General features: G+C 39.4%; 1 protein-coding gene across 1 annotated transcript in view; it reads left to right on the top strand.

The window, feature by feature from the left end:
* LOC139936988 (uncharacterized) overlaps positions 1–26,195 on the top strand; it is a 33,113-nt gene extending 6,918 nt beyond the window's left edge. Inside the window, exons 2-9 of the mRNA XM_071931889.1 lie at positions 2,634–2,719; positions 3,264–3,471; positions 3,656–3,759; positions 4,018–4,231; positions 5,720–5,880; positions 13,182–13,566; positions 16,175–16,248; positions 21,530–26,195. Coding sequence (XP_071787990.1) covers positions 2,634–2,719; positions 3,264–3,471; positions 3,656–3,759; positions 4,018–4,231; positions 5,720–5,880; positions 13,182–13,566; positions 16,175–16,248; positions 21,530–23,103 — 2,806 coding nt within the window. The 3' untranslated portion in view covers positions 23,104–26,195. The remainder of the gene's footprint in view (positions 1–2,633; positions 2,720–3,263; positions 3,472–3,655; positions 3,760–4,017; positions 4,232–5,719; positions 5,881–13,181; positions 13,567–16,174; positions 16,249–21,529) is intronic.
* Positions 26,196–26,221: the final 26 nt, after the last annotated feature.

Raw genomic sequence — 26,221 nt, 5'->3', positions numbered from 1 at the left:
TAATTGTCAAAGATTAATCTTCACAGTTGGTGTATCTCAACATATGCATAAAATAACAAACCTTTGAACATTTGAGCTCACTCGATCGTCGAAGTTGCGAGATAATAATGAAAGGGAAAAACACCAATGTCACACGAAGTTGTGTGCTTTCAGATGCTTGATTTCGATACCTCAAATTCTAAACTTGAGGTCTCGAAAATCAAATTCGTGGAAAATTACTTCTTTCGCGAAAACTACTTTACTTCAGAGGGAGCCGCTTCTCATAATGTTTTATACTATCAACCTCTCTCCATTACTTAAAATCAAGTAAGGTTTTATGATAATAGTTATTTTGAGTAACTGCCAATAGTGTCCACTGCCTTTAAAGGAGATTGACCGAGAACAAATCAGTAAAAGGAACACAATACAAAGGGTCTCCAAATCCTAAAGACTGGGGTGCTTCACAACGAGTTTTGTGTACATTGGAGGTTGTTATAGGCAAAATAATTATCAGATATCCGCAATCTCAAACAAACGAGAACGTGCGTTTGTGACAGACAGTAACAGCCGTGGCCTAGCCCTTCATGACTCACGTGGTCTAGGCTTTACGGTCCTAAACAAGTTAAAAAAAAAAAATTAGCGTCCTGCTTTTTGAAAAAAAAGGGAAAGAGGGCCCCTTTTCCATTTTCTCTCAAAATGGCCGACCGACACAATTTTAAAGATTACCGGCTTGTCTATTTATTCAAATTTTTTGTTTTGTCTAAGATCATTATAATAAAACATCCCTTTTTTCATTAAAAAACGGGAAAAGAAAACAAAGGGGCGGCCTCCAAAAAGGAAGCGGGAGGGGACGCTAAACACGTTTTTTTTATTACGATCTTATCGTTTGAGGGGAAACTCTTTGGTAAAAGTCAAGGCTAAGTTTAGTTCCTCTTGTAGTCTATAAAATCCCCAGGGGGAGGTGGGAGGGGTAATAATTTGATGTAAACACAACCTTATAATCCAGATTGTAATCTCAAAGGGTGTGTGAATGGTATTACTATAATCACAAATAAAACATTATGTCTTTATGTAAAAACCAAATGCGCTTGTGACACATCACCCCAATCTATGCCACACCTTCTAAGATGCCCAGCCTTTGAGGAGCAGTGCTGCATTGAAAACCTGATGGCAGCAAACGAGAGGGCTGTGAGATTCGCCTAATCCTGGCCAAATATAAGATCACGAGACTCAAAGCAAGACGTAAAAAAAGGGCAAATGTATATCCCATGCAGGACCAATTGTATTGTATTGTAATGCAATTTGTATATTTGTTATACATCACACAGAGATTGTTGCCGTTTGACTGGTGGAACACGCGTAACGTGTCATTGGATTGCCATACTTTACTGCGACGCGCCACATTTAAACATTGGAGTCCTATTGATGGATTGCACATGACAGCCAACTTTAACCACGAAAACAGTGGAAAACGTGTACGTAATGCCCTACGACTCTCAGCCACTGTAGTATTTCATGAATGATCATTGTTTCACCATAGTTTCACCAACGACGGCAGCCAATGCAATGGTTCTCTATGGATGGGCAATGGACGCCTCTTAGCGTCGTTCCCAAATTAATCGTTCCCTGCCCGTTGTTTTTGTCTGGAGAGGCAAGGTCGAGTCATCACGGCATACAAGGTGCCTAAACCGGCCGCATGGAATCGGCCAACGTTCCACAGTGCCTCACTGCGTCAAACTTCATAACAACTCCCTCCAAGGCATCAACACCGGAAGTGACGTATCATGTCCGCATTAATTTCAGAGTTTCCTGTTGAACCTGCCGTGTTTTTTAAGGTCGAGTGACGTCATAACGGGGATCTCGTTCAACGTGTGACCCACTTTCAAGAATTAAAGACAGAGCTTTGTTGATCCAACCTAAAACTCTGCGTTAATCTTGAACTTATAACATGACACAAACTTCCCTAAAAATACTAGCTTGAAAAATTACCATTGAAGGGTTTGGCAAATGTTTTGTTCGACCTACACAAAACACATACGTCCACAGATTTACAATAAACTTTTACTGTTTATGATGATAGAAAGCTTCCCTTATTTTGCTGAGGTACTGTAGTTTTTGAGAAATGAGTGAAACAATTTAACGCAAATAATGTTCTTGTCATGAGTGAGACGAAAATCATTTAGGCATGTACAACGGATTTACGCAACTCTCCTGAAAACGTTGCTCTGTGATTTTTACTTTTTTTTTCATCAAAAACGAGGCGATGAAGCTGAAACTTCTACAAGCAAACTATATTGCATACATCTTGAGTATCATTGTGTCAGAGCTTTAGTCCTCTCTCGTATTGCCTTTGGCAATCTTCTTTTAATTGGTGCAACTTCATATGAATTGGATAAAGTTCAAAGATTACAAAATAATGCAGGACTCACCTTTCTCCAAGTTAATTTCTTTCTAGTGCGATGATTTTGATGGAATAGCGCCATATAAATGTTAATGTTATCAGTATAAACCACAATTTTAATGTTATGTTGTGTATAGGGATTCATGTCATAGCCCAAAACTTAAACTACAAAAAAATATAAAAACCCTTTAAAGAAAAATTAAAGTTCGATAAAAGATATTTTCATTTTTTTGTTTTCTTGTTCTATTTGCAGTGACGCAGAGGTTTACTTAATGCAGGACTGGGACTTATACGCGTCTTGTTGCGACCAACATTATCCCAACGAAACCTGTCCCATAGGTAATCTATAGCCTCCTCAAAATGGGCAATAAGTTTACTTTTTGTTTCACGATATCGAATTTGTGAAAGTTTAAAAGGCACTGGACAACTTCGGTTGTTGTGGTTGTTGTCAAAGACCAGTATTCTCACTTGGTGTCATATATCCCAACAGCATACAATTTTACAAGTCTGTGAACATTTGGAGTTAATTGGTCAACATGAGAATTATGAAGAAAAACACACTTGTTTCACATTTTATGTGCTTTCAGTGGCCAGAACGGGACTTCAGGCCTGAAGCCTTTTTTAGATTCAAACTTTTGAGTGAGAAAGTACATCTCTCTCAAAAACTACGTTACTTCAGAGGGAGCCGTTTCTCACAATGTTTTGATACTGTCAACAGCTCTGCTTTGCTAGTTACCACGTAAGTTAATAAGTTATTACCAAAAGTGTCCAGTGCCTTTCAATTGGGGATTGGTGTAGGAACTTCTGAAATCTGTAACGGTCGGGTCAATTAAAATCTTAATTTTGTATGTTTTCATTGTTTTGTGTCATTTCGTTACGTCAGCTTGTCCGTGCCGAAACGGTGCCGAATGTTTCCCGAGTAACCGAACCTGCGGCTGCAAGCCGGGCTGGGTCGGGGTACGATGTCAAAGGTCATGCAGAGAGAAGAACAACATCACGTACGGCCAGGACTGCAAGCGGAGATGTCGCTGCGGACCGGACGCTTCGTGCGATCCGGTAACCGGATTGTGCGAATGCATTGATTCCACCAAGTAAGTTTTTTTAAAGTACACTCGACATACTAATGGTTCAAATAAAGGGTCTGGCATGGCACAATTCTGTTTGACTTTTGCCTCCCCTGGATGGCTTCTGCTTATGATACTGTATTATCAAATGAATTAAAATAAAATAAAGAGACAGGGGCATGACTTATACTACAATGTTTTAATTCTTCAGCTGCACGTCCCGCTGTCCAGTGAATCGGTACGGTCCAAAGTGTAGATGGAAATGCCGCTGTAGAGGAGGGTGCGATCACATGACAGGGTCATGTGACAATGCAGGTAACTTTTATAAGGCTTGATTTATTTGATTAAAACTTCCACATTTTAGCAGGTGTAATCTAAATTTTGTATAACAGAGCTGCCGTACAAGAAAGGTGGCATAAATTTTGAACTCCGAGCATGTTGAATTGTAGGCGAACTTCTAACTTTGTTTCATTTTGTCCCCACCCTGCCCGTGATGGGGCTTATTCACCGATGGTTCACCGGCACTAATTAAAAGACTTTATACTTCCCACTATTCATGAAATGCATCAAAAGACGAATCATACCGGACCTGTGATTGTTTGAACGGCGGGTCATGTCAGGCGAGGAGCCAGTCCTGTCGGTGCCAGCCCGGTTGGACGGGCGGTCGGTGCGGAGAGCCGTGCCCGTCGGGGTTCTACGGCGAAGAGTGTGCCCTATCGTGCGGATGCGGAGACAACTCGACCTGCAGCGTAATGACTGGTCTTTGTAGCTGTGCCGGTGAAAACAAGTAAGTTTTAATGAACGACAATCTACCGTGTTTCTTATCATCAGTCAGTGACGCTCAAGGCGCTTCAACATTCAGTGTTTTCCTGCGAGGTATTTGGGGCTACGTTTGAAGTATGAAGAACTAATTTATATCATTTTACCAAGCACCATGCATTGGTTTGACAAGGTGCTGTGGTGCAACACGCTGCCAATCAAACAAGGAACACCAGGGGTAACACTTTTCTTTTCGATAAGTGCACTGGTTTGTTTTACGTGCGTTACGTCCCGAAGGACGAAACGCTCAGCTACGACACGCCATTCATTTTGACGCTCCTCTTAAAATGTGCACGTTAATTTTCACATAAAAGACTGTTGAAGATCAAAAATACACGGACTTGGCCTAATGTTGTTTAAATTGATCCACCATAAATAACAAACATGGATTCTACAAGCATGGTACTCCTTGCTAAATGATAATGCTATAATTCCTAAGCCACTAGTCGAATAAATATTATCATAACAATGAATAAATGCTGTCATGCCAAAAATAGTAAGAGCTGTTCCTTTTACACTATGGCAGCTGACGTTGCTATGCCTTTAAACGTAACATCACGCCATTTGAACATTTCGATTTTACACTTTGCCATACAAGGCAATAATATGACATAATAAACACTCAACTTAATACATTGCCTTCCATATAAAATGAGTAGCGCTCAACCTTGTAGCTGCTAAATACTTCGCTAATTTGATTTTTACGGTATTTATCCAAATCTGTTGCATTAGGACCGAATAATATTGTAGTTTGACATTTACATCGAAACGGTTGTAAACTTGTGACTGACGCTCCGTATTTCCCAAATCAATGGACCCCATACTACACACATTTCCTCTGCAGATGTCCTTTATGGAGGTCTATATACCTTGCTACCTTGTAGCGGGTCCATGGTTCCTTAGGGATGCATTACACCCAGACGATGAACACGACCACATAAATAGATTTCTACCTCAAGTTGTAGGCTTTTCGAAAGCACGGCTTTGTGTTGGGTTTGGGCTAATAAGGCATGTACCCGCCTGATTAAAGCATCGTATGGAATGCGCGGCTAAGGAGCAAAGCCTAAAACCCAGGTTTCGATAAGGCCTTTTAAGACTGCAGTTTTCTATGAAGTTAATGGCTTACAACCGTCATTTACCGTCCTAGAAAGAAGATCAACTTCAAAGCGTCGCTACTTTAACTTCTATGAGCTATTAATCTGCCGATCTTTTCCTTCCTTTTGAAATGAATGTTATAACTTTATGACTTATCTACAACTATTACGATTGAAACAAACGGTGGGTTTCAATTACCAAACGTTTACAATTCCTTTTATTAATTTTAATTTTGGAGTGGAAGAAAAAGTATTCCTTTGTTCCCAAGCAAACATGCAAAGCAAAGGATCAAAACTTAACTTAACGACCTTCAACACAAATAATTCTTTTTTTTTCTACATCTCTCTTACAATTTCGGAAGGTACTCCTGTTCCGGTAGATGCCCACCCGGAGTGTACGGACCACGCTGTTCCTACCAATGCAACTGCCCGTCAAGGTTAACGTGTAACCAGCTGACGGGAGACTGCCAGTGCACCGACCGGAACGATTGCCAAGAAATCCTACACGGAACGACGACACAAGGTTTGTATAGGATTTGACACTTTGCATTGGTCATGTATTGGTATTTTATTAATGTGAGGTTTGCGGGCCTTTTTAATAGTGTTGGATCTGAAAAGAACAGGTGTTTGACAACTCAACAATTCGATCAGTATGCTCCGATCGTCTTCAGTAAAATGCATTTTTCTGAAGACGATCAGACCAAAGATTTATAGGATTTGAAATCTTGCATGCTGGGAGTATATGTGAGGTTTGCGGTAGGTAGCAACATGTGTTTATTTCTTTTGAGTAATGTTGGTTCTAAAAAAAAGCCGGTGGTTGACAACTCAACGTTTCCATCACAGTTATTCTTTGATAGTCTTCAGAAGAATGCATTCTTGCATCCAACTTAAACAAAGGTTCGTCAGGAAAAACGAAACTAACATTACAACCCACACAGTTACCCATAACCTTTTAGCCAATGTTTGGATTATCCCTGAACGGTATTTTTTTTAAACTGAACCCCCCCCCCCCGCCCCTGGCCACCACAACCACCTCATCGTTGTGCGTGACATGAGTCAGGCCGCATAAATAATTTACTTACGTTTTTCTTCTTGCGATTGGGGCAGGATGTGATGAATGTTTGCTCAGCTTTAAGAATATCATACCACCCACCACTGAACAAAATGATTTTAGACATGATTCATAAACGTGTGAATAGTTTAAATAAAATTCCTCCTCCAGAAAAAAAAATAAAAAAAAATCATAAAAATTATCTCGAATAAGGGGCTTTCGCTTTCGTATAAATGCTGCAGGACGTCATGTATAGTCAAGATGCCTCCTTTTCAGAGCCGATATTCTAGCTCAGTTGTTGTGATTTTCTTTTTCACCTGTAAGAAGCAACTGTGAGCATGCACCAGGGTTTCACAAAGAGTTGAGACTCTCGAGTTAGGACGATTTGCTCGTCCCATCGTCCTAACTTAGGACTAGCCTCAAGTTTTTAGTATCTTCTATATAGGGCTAGTCCTAAGTTATAGAACTAGTCCTAATTCTTTGCGAAATCGACCCCTCTATAATGCGCACTCCACTGTATAACACACGGTAACTTTGACGTCGAATGAAGTCAGGTGAATAAGGTCAATATGCCGAAATTGAATTTTGCTAAACAACAAAAATGGCTGCACCCGTAAATGGATTGTACATGACGTCATTGAGACTACTATCTTTGATATAAAACAATGGCAAAGTGACTCCTAGCCAATGAAAGCCTTTCATGTGTGCATGTTTCATCAAAGACGGCGGCCTTGTGTATAATATTGCCCTTAAAGGCAGTAGACACTATTGGTAATTACTCAAAATAATTATTAGCATAAAACCCTACTTGTTAACGAGTAATGGGGAGAGACATTGTGAGAAACAGCTCCCTCTGAAGTGGAGTATTTTTCGAGATTGAAGTAATTTTCCACGAATTTGATTTCGAGACCTCAGATTTTGAACTTGAGGTCTCGAAATAAAGCATCTGAAAGCACACACTTCGTGTGACAAGGGTGTGTTTTTCCTGCATTATTATCTAGCAACTTCGATGACCGATTGAGTTAAACATTTCACAGGTTTGTTATTTTATGCATATGTTGAGATACAGCAAGTGAGAAGACTGGTCTTTGACAATTATCAATAGTGTCCAGTGTCTTTAAATGACATAGCCATACATCGGACTCGCGCAGCTACTCTTGCGATGCAGCCCATGGTTCAAACACTAGCAGTTCCAGTTACCAGGACGGATTTCCATTATAGGACAAATCCTACCACAAGAGGGCACCAGCTCTTTATACCGTTTGGACAACACTAGCCTACACATCTGACGTCACACTTCGAGGCTCTTGGATTACGCCAGAGAGTGGCCTATAGCGTAAGCCAATCCCGTCCATAATCACCTTTCACCTACATTCGTGCAGACGAAGGAAAGTGCAGCTGGCAAACGTCAACTCGGACCAATCAAAACACAGCTATAGAAAGTTCACGACACTGCAAGTTTATCCAATGACATCATTGTATCAAATTAATGAAATCACTTGTTTTGAAAAGCAAGTACCTGTCTGTATCCTTGCTGATAAAGACAGGGGACCAGTCTACACTCACGGTTCAAACGCCAGGTCCAACGGATAAAACCTGCCACATGATGGGACCAGCTCTTAACGATCACTCAGACAAAACCAGCACGTTTCTCATAACTGTCGTTGGATATAAACGAAAATTACAAAATTACATAGGGTTAAAGCTATTCTTTCGAAGCAGGTGCTTTTCCTGGACAATGTCTTGAATCCAATCTGAGAATGCAAATCCCCCCAAATGAGCAGCTGTGTCGTCCAAAAATGTGGCTTTGTCATAAGTCGGTGATTTGAAATTCTACTCCGCCAGCAGGTGTAGTCTAGACCAAATAGCTATTTCTTCTTCTCATCGTGTCATGTGTGGTGGTACAGTCATTTGACCAGTTCGGGATCATTGACCAGTTCGGGATCACTTCAACTTTGCAATAACCAAATAGTTATATCACTTCTCATTATTACCAATTTCTGTTGATAAATGTGAAGATTAACACCCATTAAACCAACAAACCCAAAATAAGGTGCCAAACATCATCAGCAAATAAATTATGGCTGTTTTCCTGAAGGTTGTCTGCGAAATTTATCATTTTTTTGTTTAAAAATGGTGGTTGAAAAACACTGTTAAAACTTCTTACCTTTAGAATTGGAGTGCCGGGGCAAAAAATATTTATGTAAAATGATAAAAATGTGTAAAAAAACATTCCTGTAAATACTGTGCAGACATCTTGTTTTTTTGAGGAGACGAAGTTACCAAAATCTTCTTTAGGGGGGCAACTTACCCTTGACCAGTTCGGGATCACTCAACATCTCATTGCGTCAAATGGTGCCGCACTAACTTACTAAGTATGGTAAAATCATACTACTGCAGTAGAAAGTTTATTCAGATGATTTTGAGAAACATTACTTCAACAAATTCTTTTAGATTTTTTTTTTTTTGAGAAATTTAAACTTGGAGGGGTCGATAATGCTTTTTAGGTTCGCTTCACTTTTTCATTTGCCTTTGCTGTTGTTTTGTGGTTTTGTCACTGGTTTTTTTGCGCTGCTATTGAAGACACTTGCATGACATTCACTAAACAAATGAAGTCCAAGTCCATGCCAACACACCTCTGAAGTTTCGTGTCCTTGAGAGACAGTTTTATGAATGGGAGTATGGGTTTGCAACAAAGGGCACTCTACTGATTCAGAATAGATTCAACTGATCCTGAACTGGTCAAACAGGTGACAATACTTTTCTTAAAGCCTCTTCAAAAGAACTAATCTTTTTGTGTCAGTGAATACTTGGTGAGTTTTATGTCATGTTCAGGTAAACTGATAAACTTTTTTGTTTCAAATATCAAAGAGATTGCAACAAAAAACAATGTGAATTCAAAAAGTGATCCAGAACTGGTCAAACGACTGTACTTAATTATGAGCTTCACAGAGTAGAGGTAGGGGTATTCCCGGGTACACAATGTGTTGTTATTTGTACCCGATCATGGCAATAGATATTGTGGGCAGCCGTCCCACTGCCCTTGGTGCCCCCTTGTCCCTGCTCCAAGGATTAAAACGAAAAGCTGCAGAAACTTAGACGACCTACACAATAGAGTGGTCCAAATATTATTAAATTGCGTATTTCATTGCATGTATTCTGGTGGTGAAGCCAATTGATCACTCGAACTTAATCGTTGTACTAGCCAATAAAACAATGGAGAGAAGACAAGGAAGGAAGTTTCAGTATTTGATGTGGGAGGAAACCCCAAGAGAAACCCACACAGTCAGGTAGGGACTGAAATTCAAATCCACATAGTCCCAAGGCGTGATTCGAACCATGGTCCTAGAGGTATAAGGCAATGAAAGATACCACTACGTCAACCCGACCACCAAAAATAGTAATTAGAACGCTCTGTGAAACTACTGACAAGCAGGGAACCCGACTATTCAGAAATGCCGTAGCATGGTCGCACAGTTCGGGAAAAGGTCACTCGGTGACAATGAGGTCATGTTGTCTACAAACAGTCTATTCTTCAATCCCAATCAGCTGTTTGAATAATAACACTAACAAGTCTGTCAGCTAAACTGATGTTTGATAGCCCCCTATGACATCTCGTCGAACCAGCTGCAGCGGTGGGATTGCCCAGTTGTATGGTCATCACAACGCGCAACTGATGATCTAAGTTTGATAGCGATTTGGCGCTCAAACTGACGCTAAAAAACGTCGACACCTTTCCCTTCTTGAAATTGTCACTATAAAAGAGGTCGTTCATACACAGTACTTAAGTCGGTTTTAAGCAGTTTTAATTCTTTAACATTCGGTTTTGACTTCGTGTGTCTGAACGCTCTTGAAACTCCAACGAATCGAATTATTTATTACAAAGTCCCACATATTAGGAGTAGGCCTATAGTTGTATGGTAGCAATGTGAATCATGAACCTTTGGTGGGCGATTCCAAACACCGAGTGGGATTCGGTTCTTGGGATTCACTTACAATTTGTGCATGTGTACGGGCAATTTATGATTTTGTACTTAATCAATGATAACCAGAACTAGCACGTTGTCCTCTCCGTCATTACTAGTGGTTAACAAAAACAAGGAAGTAAGTGGTAACACTTATAGACAAACTAAAACACATACGAAACCTGATACGCTTTCATAAAAAAGCCCACAATTCTTTAAAGTAGAAGTTGTTGCTATGAAAAATCATGCATACAAAAAACAACGTTAGTGATACAACCACCCTCCTTTTTATTTTATTTTAAATCTATCAGACTCACACGGCTATCTCTGTCAGTGTTTAGCAAGCACTATTACACTATTAGATGTGATGAATTATAACACACGAAAAAGAGTAGTAGCTAATGTGCCAACTGTAACCCAATAACTGTCTGTGAGCAAAAAAGACTTGACTCACACGGTTTATGGACGAAGTCAGTTTGCATATACAGACAACAGGTGGTTGATCGATCACTAAATAGAACCAGTTCCGTAGAATATTTCGAGAAGGCATCGCAGACAGTTCATTAAAGGCACTGAACACCACTGGTAATTTTCAAAGACCAGTATTCCCACCTGGTGTATCCTAACATATTAGAATAAGCATTCATTACAAACCAGTGAACATTTTGACCCATTTGGTGATTGAAGTTGCAAGAGAATAATTAAAGAACCTTAGAAAAAAATGCTGCAAAATTTTGTGTGCTTTCAGATGCCAAAAAAGGTCCAAGTCATGAAGTATTTTAATATTTGAGTGAGAAACTAGCTCTTTCTCTAAAGCCACGTTACTTCAGAATGGAGCCGTTTCTCACAATGTTTCATACAATCAACAGCTCTCCATTGCTCGCTACCAAGTAATTTGTTAGGTCATATAACAATTATTTTGAGTATTTATTTACCAATAGTGTCCAGTGCTTTTAGCATACTTACACGGCTATCTCTGTCAGTGTTTAGAAAACACTTTTTGTTAAGTATGACACACAGTAAGTGAAAGGGCAATAGATGACACCTAATAGCTCCAATATGTTAACAAAATAAACAAGAATCGCAGTTCATGGGTGAAGTTAGCCTCGCATTACAGACAACAGGTGGTTGATCGGTCACCAAACACAATTAGTTTCGTAGAATAATTCACGGGCAAGCATCTGATGAAAAAGTTCAATAAACCGGTGTATACGTCACACTAGTTGACGTCAAGGTAAAGTCAACGAACTCAACAACCCTGGTGATTAAAAAACTCTTTCTATTCGAGTTGGACCAAATGGAAAGTTGATTTTAAAACGAACAATGAAATTATCACAACTACTTGCTCTTCTGAAACACTTCTGAGGACAATACCTCAAAGAGGTTTCTTTTTTAATAGTATATAGTTCATACGTAACAATGAGCATGATGCGCACATTACCGAGACCAATATAATGGATTTACCCTGTAAGTCTGCTGACATCTAGTGCCTCCCAAAGTCCCCATTGATAACTTAAAGAAGTAAACAAATTCCGTTAAGATTCCCTTAAAAATACATCAGAGTACTCAAATAAAAAGAAAAACATATAAAAATACACAATGGACCCAGCAATGTATAAAAGATGCAGCAACATAAATTGCAAATAGACATTGTTTTTTTCAAACAGACGCCTTCATATAAGAAGGAGGAACAATAAAATAAAATTGACAAGTAATAAAAGTGTGATATATAATACCATTCTGAATCTTTAACCAACTAACATGATCGTACGAAAGAAAAAGTAGGATATGTGCACGCAAGATTAGCCGTATTGTTGTTTGGAAGGAAAGCAAAATAAACCCTTGGCATCGTATGTACGACGGGGGCCCCTCGTGGGAATAATATCGTTTTCAAGTTTTGAATATCATAACGTTTTGTTTTCACCAACGAATGGAAACTCTTAGCTTTAATAAGTACCTTGGGTCGATTTCACAAAGAGTTAGGACTAGTTCTATAGGGGACAAGGGGATATTAGTCCTAGGAGATATTACAAACTTAAGGCTTTAGTCCAAAGATAGGACGAGAAACCTCACTTGAGATAAGACTATAGCCTTAACTCACTGTGTATACTACGAAAGTCCGCATTAATGAATGAGATACGGACTGAACAAATGCTTGGCCTACATACGCTATCTGTTATGTTCACTTTTGTTTTCCCTCTTATGGATTAAATATCAAGTCAAGGTTAAAACAAAATAACAATTTTTATCGTTAGTAGGGGTCTGGTTTTACACATCTTTTAATGACAGTTTATATTTTTGTTTTATCCTTGACAGCCCCTGTACAACTTGTAACTAATGTGTATGTCTAAAGATTTAAAAAAATAAATAAAACAATAAATAACAATCTAGTTTCTAAGTATAAGTTTGTTATCACTCTTTAAATGAATTGGCATATGTCCTTGTGTTTTCAGTCAACGAATTGAGTAGTCTTCATTGAATAAGGGTCCTATAGTGTTTCAATTAACAATTATATAGTCTTAGATTTTTTTGTAAAGGTCACTTAGTTGTAATGGATAAACTTTCCATGGATATGGACATGTTTTTAATGGATATGTTTTCAACGATCAAGTGTTGCTATAATACCAGTCAACAAATGACATTTAAAGAATGAGTATTTTGAAGAATAAAGGTCCCAAAATTGTCAATGAATAAAGTCCCAGATGATAAACGGTCCTTGTGTTTCGGTTTTGACGCAAATGTCCTAAAGTTTCAAAACTTGAAGTTTCAATCACTGCAACTGTTTTCTTTTCTTTTCAAATAAAAAAGAGCCAAACAAGATCAACAATGAAGTAACCACAGCTGAAACGACGCCCACACCGGCCAACACAACTACCGAAGCAATACCGTCTACATTCCCCACTGGGCCGCCTACATCTACCCGTCACACCGCCCGGAAAACAGTACCAACAGCCAGTCCAGACACCCAGACGGACGGCATAAAGTCCGAGGTGGACGGTACCTCGTCAGCGGGTGCCGCTGAGGAGTCGCCCCAGAGAAATGACGGTTCGCCCGGTAGCGGGGATATTGGCTTCTACCCGTCAGCTCCGTTTTGGGGTGTGGTCAGTGCCATTGCCGTTCTACTCCTGATTGTGGTAGTGCTGTTGATTCTGATACTGCGTCGACAGATGACTTCGAAGTCTCCACTCACCCGGTAAGTAATACTATTTGTATAAGTCCAAGACCGGTGGGATGTTATCGCTATGCAATCATGTTTTTGTGTTTTGGAAAGGCAGGTGTACGGGCCTAAGAAAGTTACATTGGGGTCTACAACAAAGTCATTTATCCCATGAAACCATAAGAAAAATGTAAAAATAAGAAAAAGAGCAAAAAAGTTACAATGCATAACAAAACAAAAACAATGCATTCAATCAAAGGCCATCACAGAAACACTGATGCACACGGGACCACAAAAAACTGGTTCCTATTGAGCGTGCGACCTGAACATTGATACGAAAAACTAGTGCCTCGGGGCCTCTTTGGCCCACATCATCATGGGTGCCTCTTAGGCCTGTTGAACACTGGGCCTCTTGGGATACAGAACACTGGTGCCTATTGGACCTAGAAGGAACACTGCTGGTAGCTCTTGGGCTAACGAGAATCGGTACCTCTTTGCCCTATTGAACTTTAGTGCCTCTTTGGCCTTCGTAAAACTGGTGCATCTTGGGCCCCAAAACTGTACTTGGCTTACGACGCTACACTGCAAATCTCGTTGGTCAAAATTTGCCCAACTTTTGTGCCCAACGTTGGTTCAAATATCAACTGACTACATTATTGGGCATATCTTAACCAACAGTGGTTGGGCAAAAACTTATATCCAATAGTTGGGTAGACTGTTTAACGAAACAAGTTGGTCAAATCAGTTTAACCAACAGTTTGGGCAATAAATTGTATCCAATAGTTGGGCAAACAGTTTGACAAAACAAGTTGGTCAAATTAGTTTAACCAACAGTTTGGGCAATAATACTGATCCATTGTGCATTAGACGTACACTCTTGTTATCTGTCCATGTGGACGGAATAGAGATTACAAACTTGAACAAAATAAGGAAGAATTATGTAAGGTGATAAAACTATCAATACATGAATTTTCAGAAACCCTTACGCAGGGTGCAGCATATCCACAGACAAACCTACATCAATTGCTGAAACAACAATAAACTATGGGAACTTTGAATCGCCTGTTTGCAGACGACAATTCGAAGGGAAATGACAGAAGGAACAAAACATTTTGTAATAATACGGGATTTTTCCCTCGTAAATGTAAAATTTCCACACACGCACAAAACAAGGAACTAAAAACAACAGACCATCAAGTTCAGGAAATGTTGTTTTAACGACCCGCGACCCGTACATAAATAATGGTGGTGAGTATCGACACTGAACAAACCGAAAGCTGCTGAAGAAAGTAATCGAACAGGCCTACTGTGATAGCCTTAAATACACTGGACACTATTGGTAATTACTCAAAATAGTTTGCAAGCATAAACACTTACTGGGAACGAGAAATGTTGAGCTGTTGATGGTATAAAACATTGTGAGAAACAGCTCCATTCTAAAGTAACGTACAATCCATGCTGAGGTTTTGACAAAGAGGTAAATTCTCACTCAAATATTAAAAGACTTTTGAGAAATTATTTATTGGGAATTATGTGCAATCATCAATGTGCCCCTTTCCCTCAATAAAGGGTTTTATTTACGCATTATAGGAGTCTAAAAAAAAAAAGCGTTTGAAACCGTTTGTTATAAAATGCATATGGTTGGAAAGATGTTGTAAAAGTATAATACAATGATCCACACAAGTTTGCCACGAAATTTCGTGGTTTCCCTTTTACTGTGCGAACTAACACGCTCAGCCATTTATGGGAGTCAACAATTTGACTCCCATAAATGGCCGACCGTGTTTGTCGACGAGGTAAAAGGAAAACCATGCAATTTCGAGGCATGTTTGTGTGGATCATTGTATTTTACTTTTACAACATCTTTCTACCCATATGCATTTTATGACAAACGGTTACTGACGCTTTTCAAAGACCAACTCGACCGATCCAAGGCAACGTGTTCCTTTAACTATGATGAATACAAAAAAGTGATTGACTCTGCAAAGAGTTGTCTTAATATTTATATGTTGTTTATTTGGTGTCTCCGAACAAAATGTGTATAGTTCTACCCATAGTTGTGGTCGAGCACATTGTTTGTTGCAATTCAGTACTATACAAGGACAGTGCAAATAGTGTTTCGTGTATTATTTTAATATAAATAGTGTTTAGTGTAATATTTCAAAGTTTGTGGCGACAATTTAGCGGTGGTAATTTAAGTCATGAAAATTTCCAGACAACCACAATTTTAAAAATGACACCCACGTTAATAATGCGTATAGTGGAATCGACGGAATAGGGGAATAACTCGACGGGCCCATGAACCATATTAAATTGAGCAGAGGATTAAAGTTCAAGAGTCAATAAAGAATAATTTTCCGTTTACTGTAAAAAGCTGTGAGGCTTCTAAGTATTTTTCGTGTATTTTCTAAATATCTAGCATTTTGCAATTTAGGCCTTTGCTATGGGAGTTTCCACCCACGTGTGGAAAAAATGCCGGAACTTCCAAATAACCGAATAACCGGAATGCCAACCCGTCAAACGAAACCTAAGAATCGACTAATGACCAGCAGGACTATAAAGTTAACTTCCTGGATGATTGTGTACAATTTAACCCATCCCGGTGTATTTACAAAAGTCATTCATTTGCTTTCATTCTCAATAGACGCACGAAGATCGGCAGACAAGACAATGTGTATGAAACGGTAGAGGAATTGTGTAAAGGAACTCCAGAACCCGGTAAGTTAAAAACACAAACTACTTTATAAGAATTTTGCTGTAATTTTTTTGTGTTTTGGTGAATGGACCTTTTGTTTGTTTGACGATGTTAAGTGTAATTTCGGTGAAAGAATACATCACAACAATGGGACGTGTAATTTTCATCCAAAGCTAATAATACTTATGGTAACTTATTAAGCTCAGTGTAGTTTGTAACATTTTAATTAGTACATTATAAAAAGATCAAAATTAACAATGTTTTTATTGAATGAACATAACTCTGCCTTTAAAGGGTTTTGATATCTTTGGACCTTTGGTAGGTCGAGTTTATGGCCATGACATTAACAGAGTTGTGAACAAAAACTCTTACTTTGATCTGCTCAATCGAAATAAGTCTGTGTACATTAACGCGAACCATATCACGAAGCATATACTGTTTTCTGGAAAAGGTTAATATTTAACAGGTTGATTGGAATGTGCATGTTTTTTAATAGCTTTTATTTGTTCAGAAAAAACTGTCGCTTGATATGAAAATTAACACAAAAATTAGTTTTAAATTTGAAAAAGCAGTCAAACTTAGGGCTTTAAGCAAATTGACGATACAACGAACGAACCACTGCTGCTAATTTCGATGGTCGCAATTAGATTATAGCTTTCAACAATGAATTCAAATTTGTCGACTATCTTCATGGATGAATTTAGTCATGAAAAAACGGGGCAAAACATAGGATCAAGAATGATTGTAAATATCTAACCAGCAACGACCCTACACTCTAAGAAAAAAATACCCAATGTTGCGTAAAATTTTACTCTTTGTGGTGTTCAAAAGGGAACATGGTCGTTTGGAGGGTAAAACGGTACGCAACAGGGGTTGCGTCGTAATTTACTCAATTTCTGTGTAAAACGGCTACCCAACTATGCGTCAAATTTCTTACCCAACTTTGTTGTGTCAAAATGTACCCAACAACCGACTACCCATTTACTCAGTAGTTGAGCACCATAACCCCAAGTGTTGAGTAAAAAAGAAGTAGTGCATTTTGGCAGCAAAACGGACACTACTAAAAAATTAAAAAAGCCATATATACATTGAATTGGACTGGACAGTATAATTTCCGATTAATATATGGTGATCACAAGTTCACAACCCTATAACCACCTTGCATAAAACGACCGGAGTGTTTGTGTACATTCAGGGGGTGAAAATGAAAACAAAGTTCTCGCGAGCAGACTTTATACAGGGAGACATGTTTGTGTGAAGTAGGAATGAGGAACTAGCAACACTGTGAATCACCATTGCTTTGCCGCAGTTGCTCATTTCAAAACGAACCCGGTATGAATACTCAGTCTCTCGCAAAACATTTGGAGCAAAACAAGGGAGCAAAACACCCAAAACAAAGATCAAAATACACTTTCCCGTTTTATATAGTCTTGTTCAAAGGTTATAATCAGAAAAGATTATTTGCAGTTAAACCTTATACAATGGTGTGCACATCCTTAAAGGCATTGGACACTATTGGTAACTCAAAATAATTGTTAGCATATAAACTTGGTATAGCGAGCAATGGAGAGCTGTTGGTATAGTACAAAACATCATGAGAAACAGCTCCCTCTGAAGTAACGTGATAAAAGACTTTGGGCCTTCTTCTGAAACACACAAAGTAATGCAACAATGGTGTTTTTCTGTCACTATTCTCTTGCAACTTTGATGACAAATTGAGCAAAATTTTTCACAGATTTGTTATTTTATGCATACATTGGGATACACTAAGTGCGAATTTGACAATAAACAAAGATGTCCATAGACGTGGATATACCGAGAGCCGGAAAATGCTACCTTTTCCTCTAATTACTGACAGGTCAAAATTGACCCAGATTAAGGGTCCCGAGGGACCTGACCAATTTGTGGGTCAGACTGCGGAAGCTGACCCATATCTGGGTCATTTTGACACCCAAAAATGGATCAGTCCCCATGGGACCACCTGATCCGGTTCAATTCTGACCGATAGTTTTTATAGTGTGTCGTATTCCGAGGGATTCTGTCATTATTGTGTTCAACTGGGATTTAAAGAACCAGGTGATTCACACAGGAGAATTGATGACGTATATATGGAACAAAATGGCGCACTTTTTAACAGTCAAATACGCATGCTGTCTTAAAAGAAGGTTACTAATGTTAAAGGCACTGGATACAACTGGTAATTACTTAAAACAATTATTTACATCAAAACCTACTTGGTAACTAGCATATAGAGGGCTGTTGATGGTATAAAACATTGTGAGAAACGGCTCCCTTTGAGGTAACGTAGTTTTTGAGAAAAAGGTAATTTCTCACTCAAAATAATAAAATACTTCAGGCCTGAAGCCTTTTACAGTATTATGTATCTGAAAGCATTTACAAGTTTGTGCAAGAAGGCTGTTTTTCGTTGCATTATTCTCTATTATTAACTTCGAAGACCAATTGAGTCAAAGTTTTCACAGATTTGTTATTTGGTGCATATGTTGGAATACACCAATTTGTGCATGCTGGTTTTTGACAATTACCAAAGGTGTCCAGTGTCACCTTACAAAACATTGTAAACTAGCAGTTACACCATAGAGCTAGGACCTAGCTCTATGGTTACACAAAACCAAACGAAAGAAAAAAGAAGAACGGAACAAAATGCACACCTCTTTTCAGAGAGTACTTCTTTAAATCTGAATCTTACATTCAAACCACTCGATGATGAGTTCCGTGGGTTAATTATACTTTCCTGAATAAATTAGTCAAGAGACGCTCTACCTGGTTTTTAGTTTTGAGGAGCGGGAAGTACACAATTTGAGGTCTCATTACACAATCAGCATCTTCTCACTACAAAAAGGAACTCGGATTCTGAGCGGAAATATTTTGCCAGGATGATAAAACGCAATTACCTTTAAGCAAGTTATGGATAATAAAGTCAGGTCAGTTATAGAACAAAATGAGGTCGACTCAAAAATATATGCTGGAATTATGTATATTTAGAATAAGAGGTACACACTTTTCGTTTATAACCCTTTTATAGACCCTTTCGAATAATAAACAAAACGAAAACCGAACAAGTTGTTGTGGGGGAAACTTCGATGGAAACTTTGTGGTTAGAATCTCAACCGGATCTAACGTGAACCTTTCACCATTAAAACTCTGAGATTTATTCCTCGATAAACTCGTCTGCGAATTTGATAAAAAACAAACCGTTTTTTCTGACTAGATCATCGGAAGCCAAAGTGCTGAACGGAGGGTTAACCGCCGACAGAAATTGCAACCGCCAAGGACACATTGTGTTTCCATTTGACCCAAAACTTCAACACAACTGGGTTGATGAAGAATAAAGTTATAGTTATATAGAAGTCTAAATACATGTAGTATTCTTTTTTAGTAGTCTATAGTATAGTATAGTTTACACATAGTATAGAGCAGAGCCGTATGAAGAAAGTTGCGACAACTTGCAACTTGACAAAAACGAAAACCCGATGGCGAATGCAGGGTGCCAGACTATAGTCAACCCGTTGGGTTGTGCTGCATTTGGACCGAAAATTGCGTACGTTACTGAAGAATACTGGTCCCTCTCTACGCAACCCTCTCAACACACTACTCAGGGTTACAGTATGACCAATGTACATTCTTAATGTGTTTTTTTTGTAATTTTTAAACGTTTATATTTTTTATGAATCTCTGTATTTTAAACTCAATTCAGCTAGTAGCTGCGATGTTTAAATGTGTTTTAATAAACCAATAATAAAAATAATAATAATTTTGTACATTTTGATACATAGTAGGCCTACACGAAAAATTTCACTCTGAGAAAATCAACTGTACAAAATAAATAAATAATTCAGGAAAAAGTTAAACAAAGAATTAAGAAGAAAATGTATGTAACTTTTTATTGCATCTGAAATAGAGAATATCATTTTGATATTACCTTTAAACCTTTGCGTGTTTGATTTGCAAACATGTGATGATTTTTCCCACATCGACCCATGGCTGTCATTTCAATTAACCCAATGAACCCATTGTATGATTAAACAGTTTCAAAGAAAATATTGAATCGAGTATTAAAGGGAATAATGTTACTAACAACAACACTATACAAGTTGATATGTCTTGATAGGCCTTCATTTAGAATTGTCTTGATATGCTTACATGTTGAAGCTGCGGTCCGGATATATGTCGGCCTTGTGTGGTTTTCTTCACAGAACATTTTTGCATTATGGCTCGAACTGTCTATCGGAAAAGGGTTCACGGAGCCTCTGACAACTCGGTCAAAGTTTTCACAGCCTTAGTGTGTGAACTTGCATCTCAGCGTCTGCAACATAATTACACAGCGTTTACATAGTTCGGAATAAATGAAAGTCACTACTGGAAACATAAAATAAAGAAAATAAGGTGACGGAACGAAACAGTTGCCTTTTACAGTTGTCTGTTTATTCGTTTTTCTTTAGTCGTTTACTTATTTGAATCCTCGTTCAGCGAAACTGATTGTCTCTTTACGAAATTGAAAATGATTAAATCAATAAAATTTCTAGTCGAACCAGCTTTGCTGTTAGTTGAATGATGATTGTGTGTCATGAAAAAGAATGAGTGTGCTAGGAACTTGAATGCCTAAAAACGAAATTGAATGACCGAATTCCGAATTTGAAACGCAGTAAAAACCGGAGAGGCAAAATAGCTTTAATTCGAACGAATGAAAATTAGATTTGCTGCTCATTTGCCGAAATTGACCGAGAAAACCTATAGTAATTACTTAAAATACTTATTCGAAAAAAATATATATACTTGGTCACAAGCAATGGAGAGAGCCGTTGATAGTATAAAACCTTGAGAGACACGGCTCCCTCTAGAGTATAAACGTTGTTTTTGAAAAACGGTAAAGTTTCTTACTCAAATAATTAAAGGCTTCACCTGAAGCTTTTTATTAGGCATATAAAAGAACATTTTTTTGCAACACGGGTGTTTGCGCTTTCATTACTCTGTTTGCGCTTTCATTACTCTGTTTGCGCTTTCATTATACTCTATTGCAAATTCGATGACAAATTGAGCCAAAATTTTCACAGCCTTTTTATTTTATGCAATAAATTGAGATACATCAAGTGAGAATACTGGTCTTTGACATTTTACCAACAGTCTTTAAAACGCATGTCAAAAGTGAAAGTAGTTAAAAACAAACCCACTGCGGATATAGCGACCACAATGCAGTTCATATCTTCAGTGTATCCAATCCAAATAGACACGTATATCTTACTCTCCTTGTTATCAATCGCTTGTTTCTCCCCTTTTGTGTTGCAGAAGCTAAATTGGCACCACCCCCACTACCAGACATGTTCCAGCGAGGAGGTCCCGCACGGTCCAGCTTACGAAGCTTCCACCACCGACCGATCTCGGTTCATTCCCCGTTGGCATCGCTGGACGCCCCACTGCCGGCCAGCGTGGCGGCCCTGGTGTGCAACTACGGTGGTCCGCCTCCGGTACCGGGCGGCACCTCGCGGAGGAGTCTCATGGCCGAGTGGCGCCCGTACAGCCGACCAGAGCGCCTCGCGCACGAGAACAGAGCAAAGAGCAGGTCGCACTCCAGTCTGACGGACCTACCACACCAGACCGACCCAGTGGGTGGTTACAACGCCATCTTTGTGGAGGACGACTACGCCGATCCCTTCGATACGATCTTACCGAGTTTAGACGTGTCGAACCGATCCTCAGGATATTTTGCGTCTGTCCGCGAAGGCAGTAGCCCGATGACATCACAGAACAGCTCTCCCGTAACTCTTAGAAAAGGGGGTTCGCGTTCTCCGATGACCACACAGCGCTGCAGCTCCCCCATGACCAGCAGGGAATCACCAGTTCCCTTTGAAAGAAGTTCTTCTCCGATGGAGTTCCAAGAGAGAAGCGGTTCTCCAATGCCCGTCAAGCAACGGCACAGCGACTACAACATGAACAGTTTCCGAAGCATCTCCCCAGCGACGGTGACTAAAGACCGGCCATATTCCGCAGCTATGTCAAACCAAAGAACCGGTAGCCCCGTTACGGATCCGTTTTACTTCACACTGGAGCAGCATAGCCCGGCCGGGTCACCAGCGGGTATCATCGGCCCGGAAGACGACTATGACGAAGTAGACCCGCAATCACCACCCATTAACTCTCCTAGTAGAGGGGTGTTAGTTGCAGCTATAGCCGGCTCCCCGAGCGAGCGTTCGAGCCATGGTTCGAGTACATCTTCTCGAAGCTCCTCTAGAGCATCCCTCGGTGCAAACTCTCCAACACTCTCGTCTCCCTACGGTACAAGTCCCCGCGATGTTGAAATGTACGACGCCTTGGATAATACAATCGAGAAGACAAGACCGCGTTTACCAAAGCAGCAGCGACCGCTATCCAGTAATGTCTACGAGTCGTGCGGTCCGCGGCTACCGCCACTACTACCGACCGACGATCACGCCGTCTACTCCAAGCTCAACAGGAACCCCTCACAGCGTAGCGAGCACCGTGGATCGCTGCAGCGCCGACCACAAGAGGAGAGTCCCTACGGAAGACTGGAGCGGAGCTACTCGGCCAGGAACGCCGCTCGCACTCCCGGCGTGGACGAGTTGCAGGGTCGGGTCCCTCAGCGGAGTCGCTCGGCCATGGTGAAGGGCAACCAGGGTACCCGATCGACAGAGTGTGTTGCTGGGGAGTGGGTACCAGCAGAGCCGGCAGGACACCGACCACTGCTTCCGCAAAGAACCACCAAGTCGCCCCTCGTAACAGAACCTCGGAAAAAGTTTCGGTTTAGTCTAAAGGGAAAGAAACAGTTGACCAAGAAATCGTCCACAGATGAATTAGACCAAGCGGTCGATGCCCCGTCTTCAACGTTGCCACCCTCCTGCTAATTACAGGGACTATGTTAGTCTGGTCAAGCGAAAGTTCAAAATAATTGCCAAATCGAACAAGGAAACTTTGAGATGAAATAATGCATACAAGATGCACCCTATCCTATGGAAAAAGGGATACACACACGTTGTACATGTGCGAGAGAAACAGCAAAGAGCAAGTTCTCGCAAGGGATAGTAGTTGATTATTATCCACCATTTTTTGGAAATTTTGCCTTGTACCGGCCACAGGACGTATTGCATACTATACAGGATTGACAAGTGGTTGGGTCGCTGCTCAAACTTGCCCCATCCATGTAAAAGCAATGTAGAATCTAACTATATACTGTTTGGCATTAATTTTTTTATCGAGTTGTTTCATCTCCTGAATCCCCTTAAAGGCAGTGGACACTATTGGTAATTACTCAAAATATTTATTAGCATAATACCTTACTTGGTAACGAGTAATGGGGAGAGGTTGGTAGTATAAAACATTGTGAGAAACGGCTCCCTCTGAAGTGCCATAGTTTTCGAGAAAGAAGTAATTTTCCATGAATTTGATTTCGATCGACCACAGATTTAGAACTTGAGGTCTCGAAATCAACCATCTAAACGCACACAATTACTTCGTGTGACAAGGGTGTTTTTTCTTTCATTATTATCTCGCAACTTCGATGACCGATTGAGCTCAAATTTTCACAGGTTTGTTACTTTATGCATATGTTGAGATACACCAACTGTGAAGGCTAGTCTTTGACAATTACCAATAGTGTCCACTGCCTTTAAAATAACCAGGAATGGTGTAATAAGCATATAAGACAGAAACGAAGAGTGGCACTTACAAATAGTAATCCACAATCTTCAGTTAATTATTTTGATTGTACAATCACATTCCAAACAATTAGTTTGGTACTACCGCTGTGGCCAATGCCAAAGGTGTGGACAGAAAGTGTAATCTACAAAAAAGGCACAAAATCCATTTTCCATTGTAAATGTATTTTGATTGGTTAAAGTAAGCTTTGACGTAGTTTGGATTGTATTACCCTACTTTGTTGATTATTATAAATATAATATTCGCGTAGGGGAATACATCATAGACAAAACCACCGTTCTCCCAAAGAGAGACTTTGGTTGCATCAAAACTGTGGGTGTTGTCTCCTAAACAATAAACAGAGACAAGCTTTACTTTTATAAAAAAATCTAAATTGGTGTTATTTTAAACACCCGATGAGGTAAACGAGGCGGTGTGTCAACATATTATTGACATCCAATTTTGTGCAGTGTGTAGTTGCCTTTAAATGCAAATCCCATTTTTGTACGAGTCTTTGAACCCGATGTTCCATTTTGATATCAATTACAGTTAATGTGTACAATTATTTTTGTCCAAAATTGGACTTTAAGTTAACGACATCAGGGGTAGTTTCCGTAAATAGGCCTAATGTAAATAATTGAAGAGGAGTGAATGTTATGTAATGCCGATTTCATTAGCAAAATGAAGTTGTCATCGACCAAAATAGCATTTGGTATGTATATAATTTGTAATAAGAGCACAAAAGTTAACTATTGATATTGTATCTTCACAAGAGTGCGCCCTACTATTTTTTTGTTTGGGGTGGGGGGGGGGGGGATGGGGCGGGTTTGATTTATAAAATAATATTGAATTGCGACATGTGTCACGTGGATGAGAATCTAGCATCCAAAATACAGCATAGATCAGGCATATTTTTTAATTTTTAATTTTTTTTTAATACAACTATTATTTTCTTGTTTTAATACAACTATTATTTTCTTGCCCCAAATGATTTCGCAACAATTCCGCATTTAGGGACAGAAACCATTGAGCCAACCTAAGCATTCCACATGTTGTACACTTGTTCGATCCAAGACACCCAAAGGCTCAACCGAATATTTCTCAGAGACTATACTAAACAATTTCACAAAACCTGTAAGCATAACAACTTGCTAAAGCAAGACAAAATCTTAAATTCCATGAGGTTTTAATTTGATCCAACTGGTGCCCACTCTTTTTTTTTTTGCTTAGCAAAGAAATTTGTCAAGCAGTAAATTCTGATAAGTAATTTTGGTTTTACCCATAAATCTGCTTAAAACAGCTTTATGAAGTTGGTTGGGCCCATCAGGTCACTTGTTAAATAAAAAAATGTTTTTTTTCCCTATGTCACTGTTTTCCCATGATGGTTTGCGCAATACCGGAACTACACTCTATCGGGCAATTTGGGAAACCACTGTTCATCGAGGAAACGCACCACCCCTAACCTTCTCGATGACCTACTAGTTATCATTCACTCGAACTATTCTTCTTCCTAAAACTGGTTGTGTACGTGAGTTTTGTGGACTACCAGTCTTTGCTGATTCAATATGTCGAATTGTTTTCTACAGTTTTGTTTCCTCACAAACTTATTTCTCATTCTACAAAAGATGTTCAAAGTTGTATCCTTTGCTCAAGGGCGTATTCTCAAAACCATTGCCTCCACTCGCGTGTGAATGTAAACAAAGAATAGTTCAATTACAAAAAGAAATGTGCCCCCCCCCCCACAATGAAAAAGTCTGAAACGAAACAGTGTTTCGAAGCTTCTACAGACCCTTATGTACACGTTACGTCATTTGAGTAGGGCGGTGCCCTTTTATGGCAAACCCAGTGCCCAATATCATAAAGCTGCGAAAAAGTAGCTAAGCAAAACAAAATAATGCTTACCAGAATAGGGTTACCACCAGCCAAGCTACAATGTCACAATACAATTTGTGAGTGGTCACCTGCTCATTTATGCTAAGCAGGTTCCATCATTGTTTTACCCCTACGATTGCTGCTTGGTGACGTCAATGCACAGTGGTCTTTTGCCGGAAGACCTGAAGGGGTTGTGTTTGTTTTTGTTTATTGCAGCTTCGTTTAAGATGTACATAACTGTACAAGAAGTGTCCGTGTGTATAATAATGTATATTATAGAAAGTAATTTAAATATTGAGAGGAAAGAAAGGGGATTTCGCAGAAATACTAAACACGTCCACCGCACGTTTCTGGAAACAATGCAAAAAGTCCATTCTTTAACGGAGACGTTTGAGCAACATCAAATTGCATTGGAGCAGTTTTCACGATTAAATAATGTTACAAATGAAAAAGGTG

The sequence above is a fragment of the Asterias amurensis genome, chromosome 5, assembly GCF_032118995.1.
Source record: "Asterias amurensis chromosome 5, ASM3211899v1".
Taxonomy (NCBI): Eukaryota; Metazoa; Echinodermata; class Asteroidea; order Forcipulatida; family Asteriidae; genus Asterias; species Asterias amurensis.
Note: the sequence above shows the minus strand (reverse complement) of the source record. Positions and strands in the feature narration are given on the sequence as shown.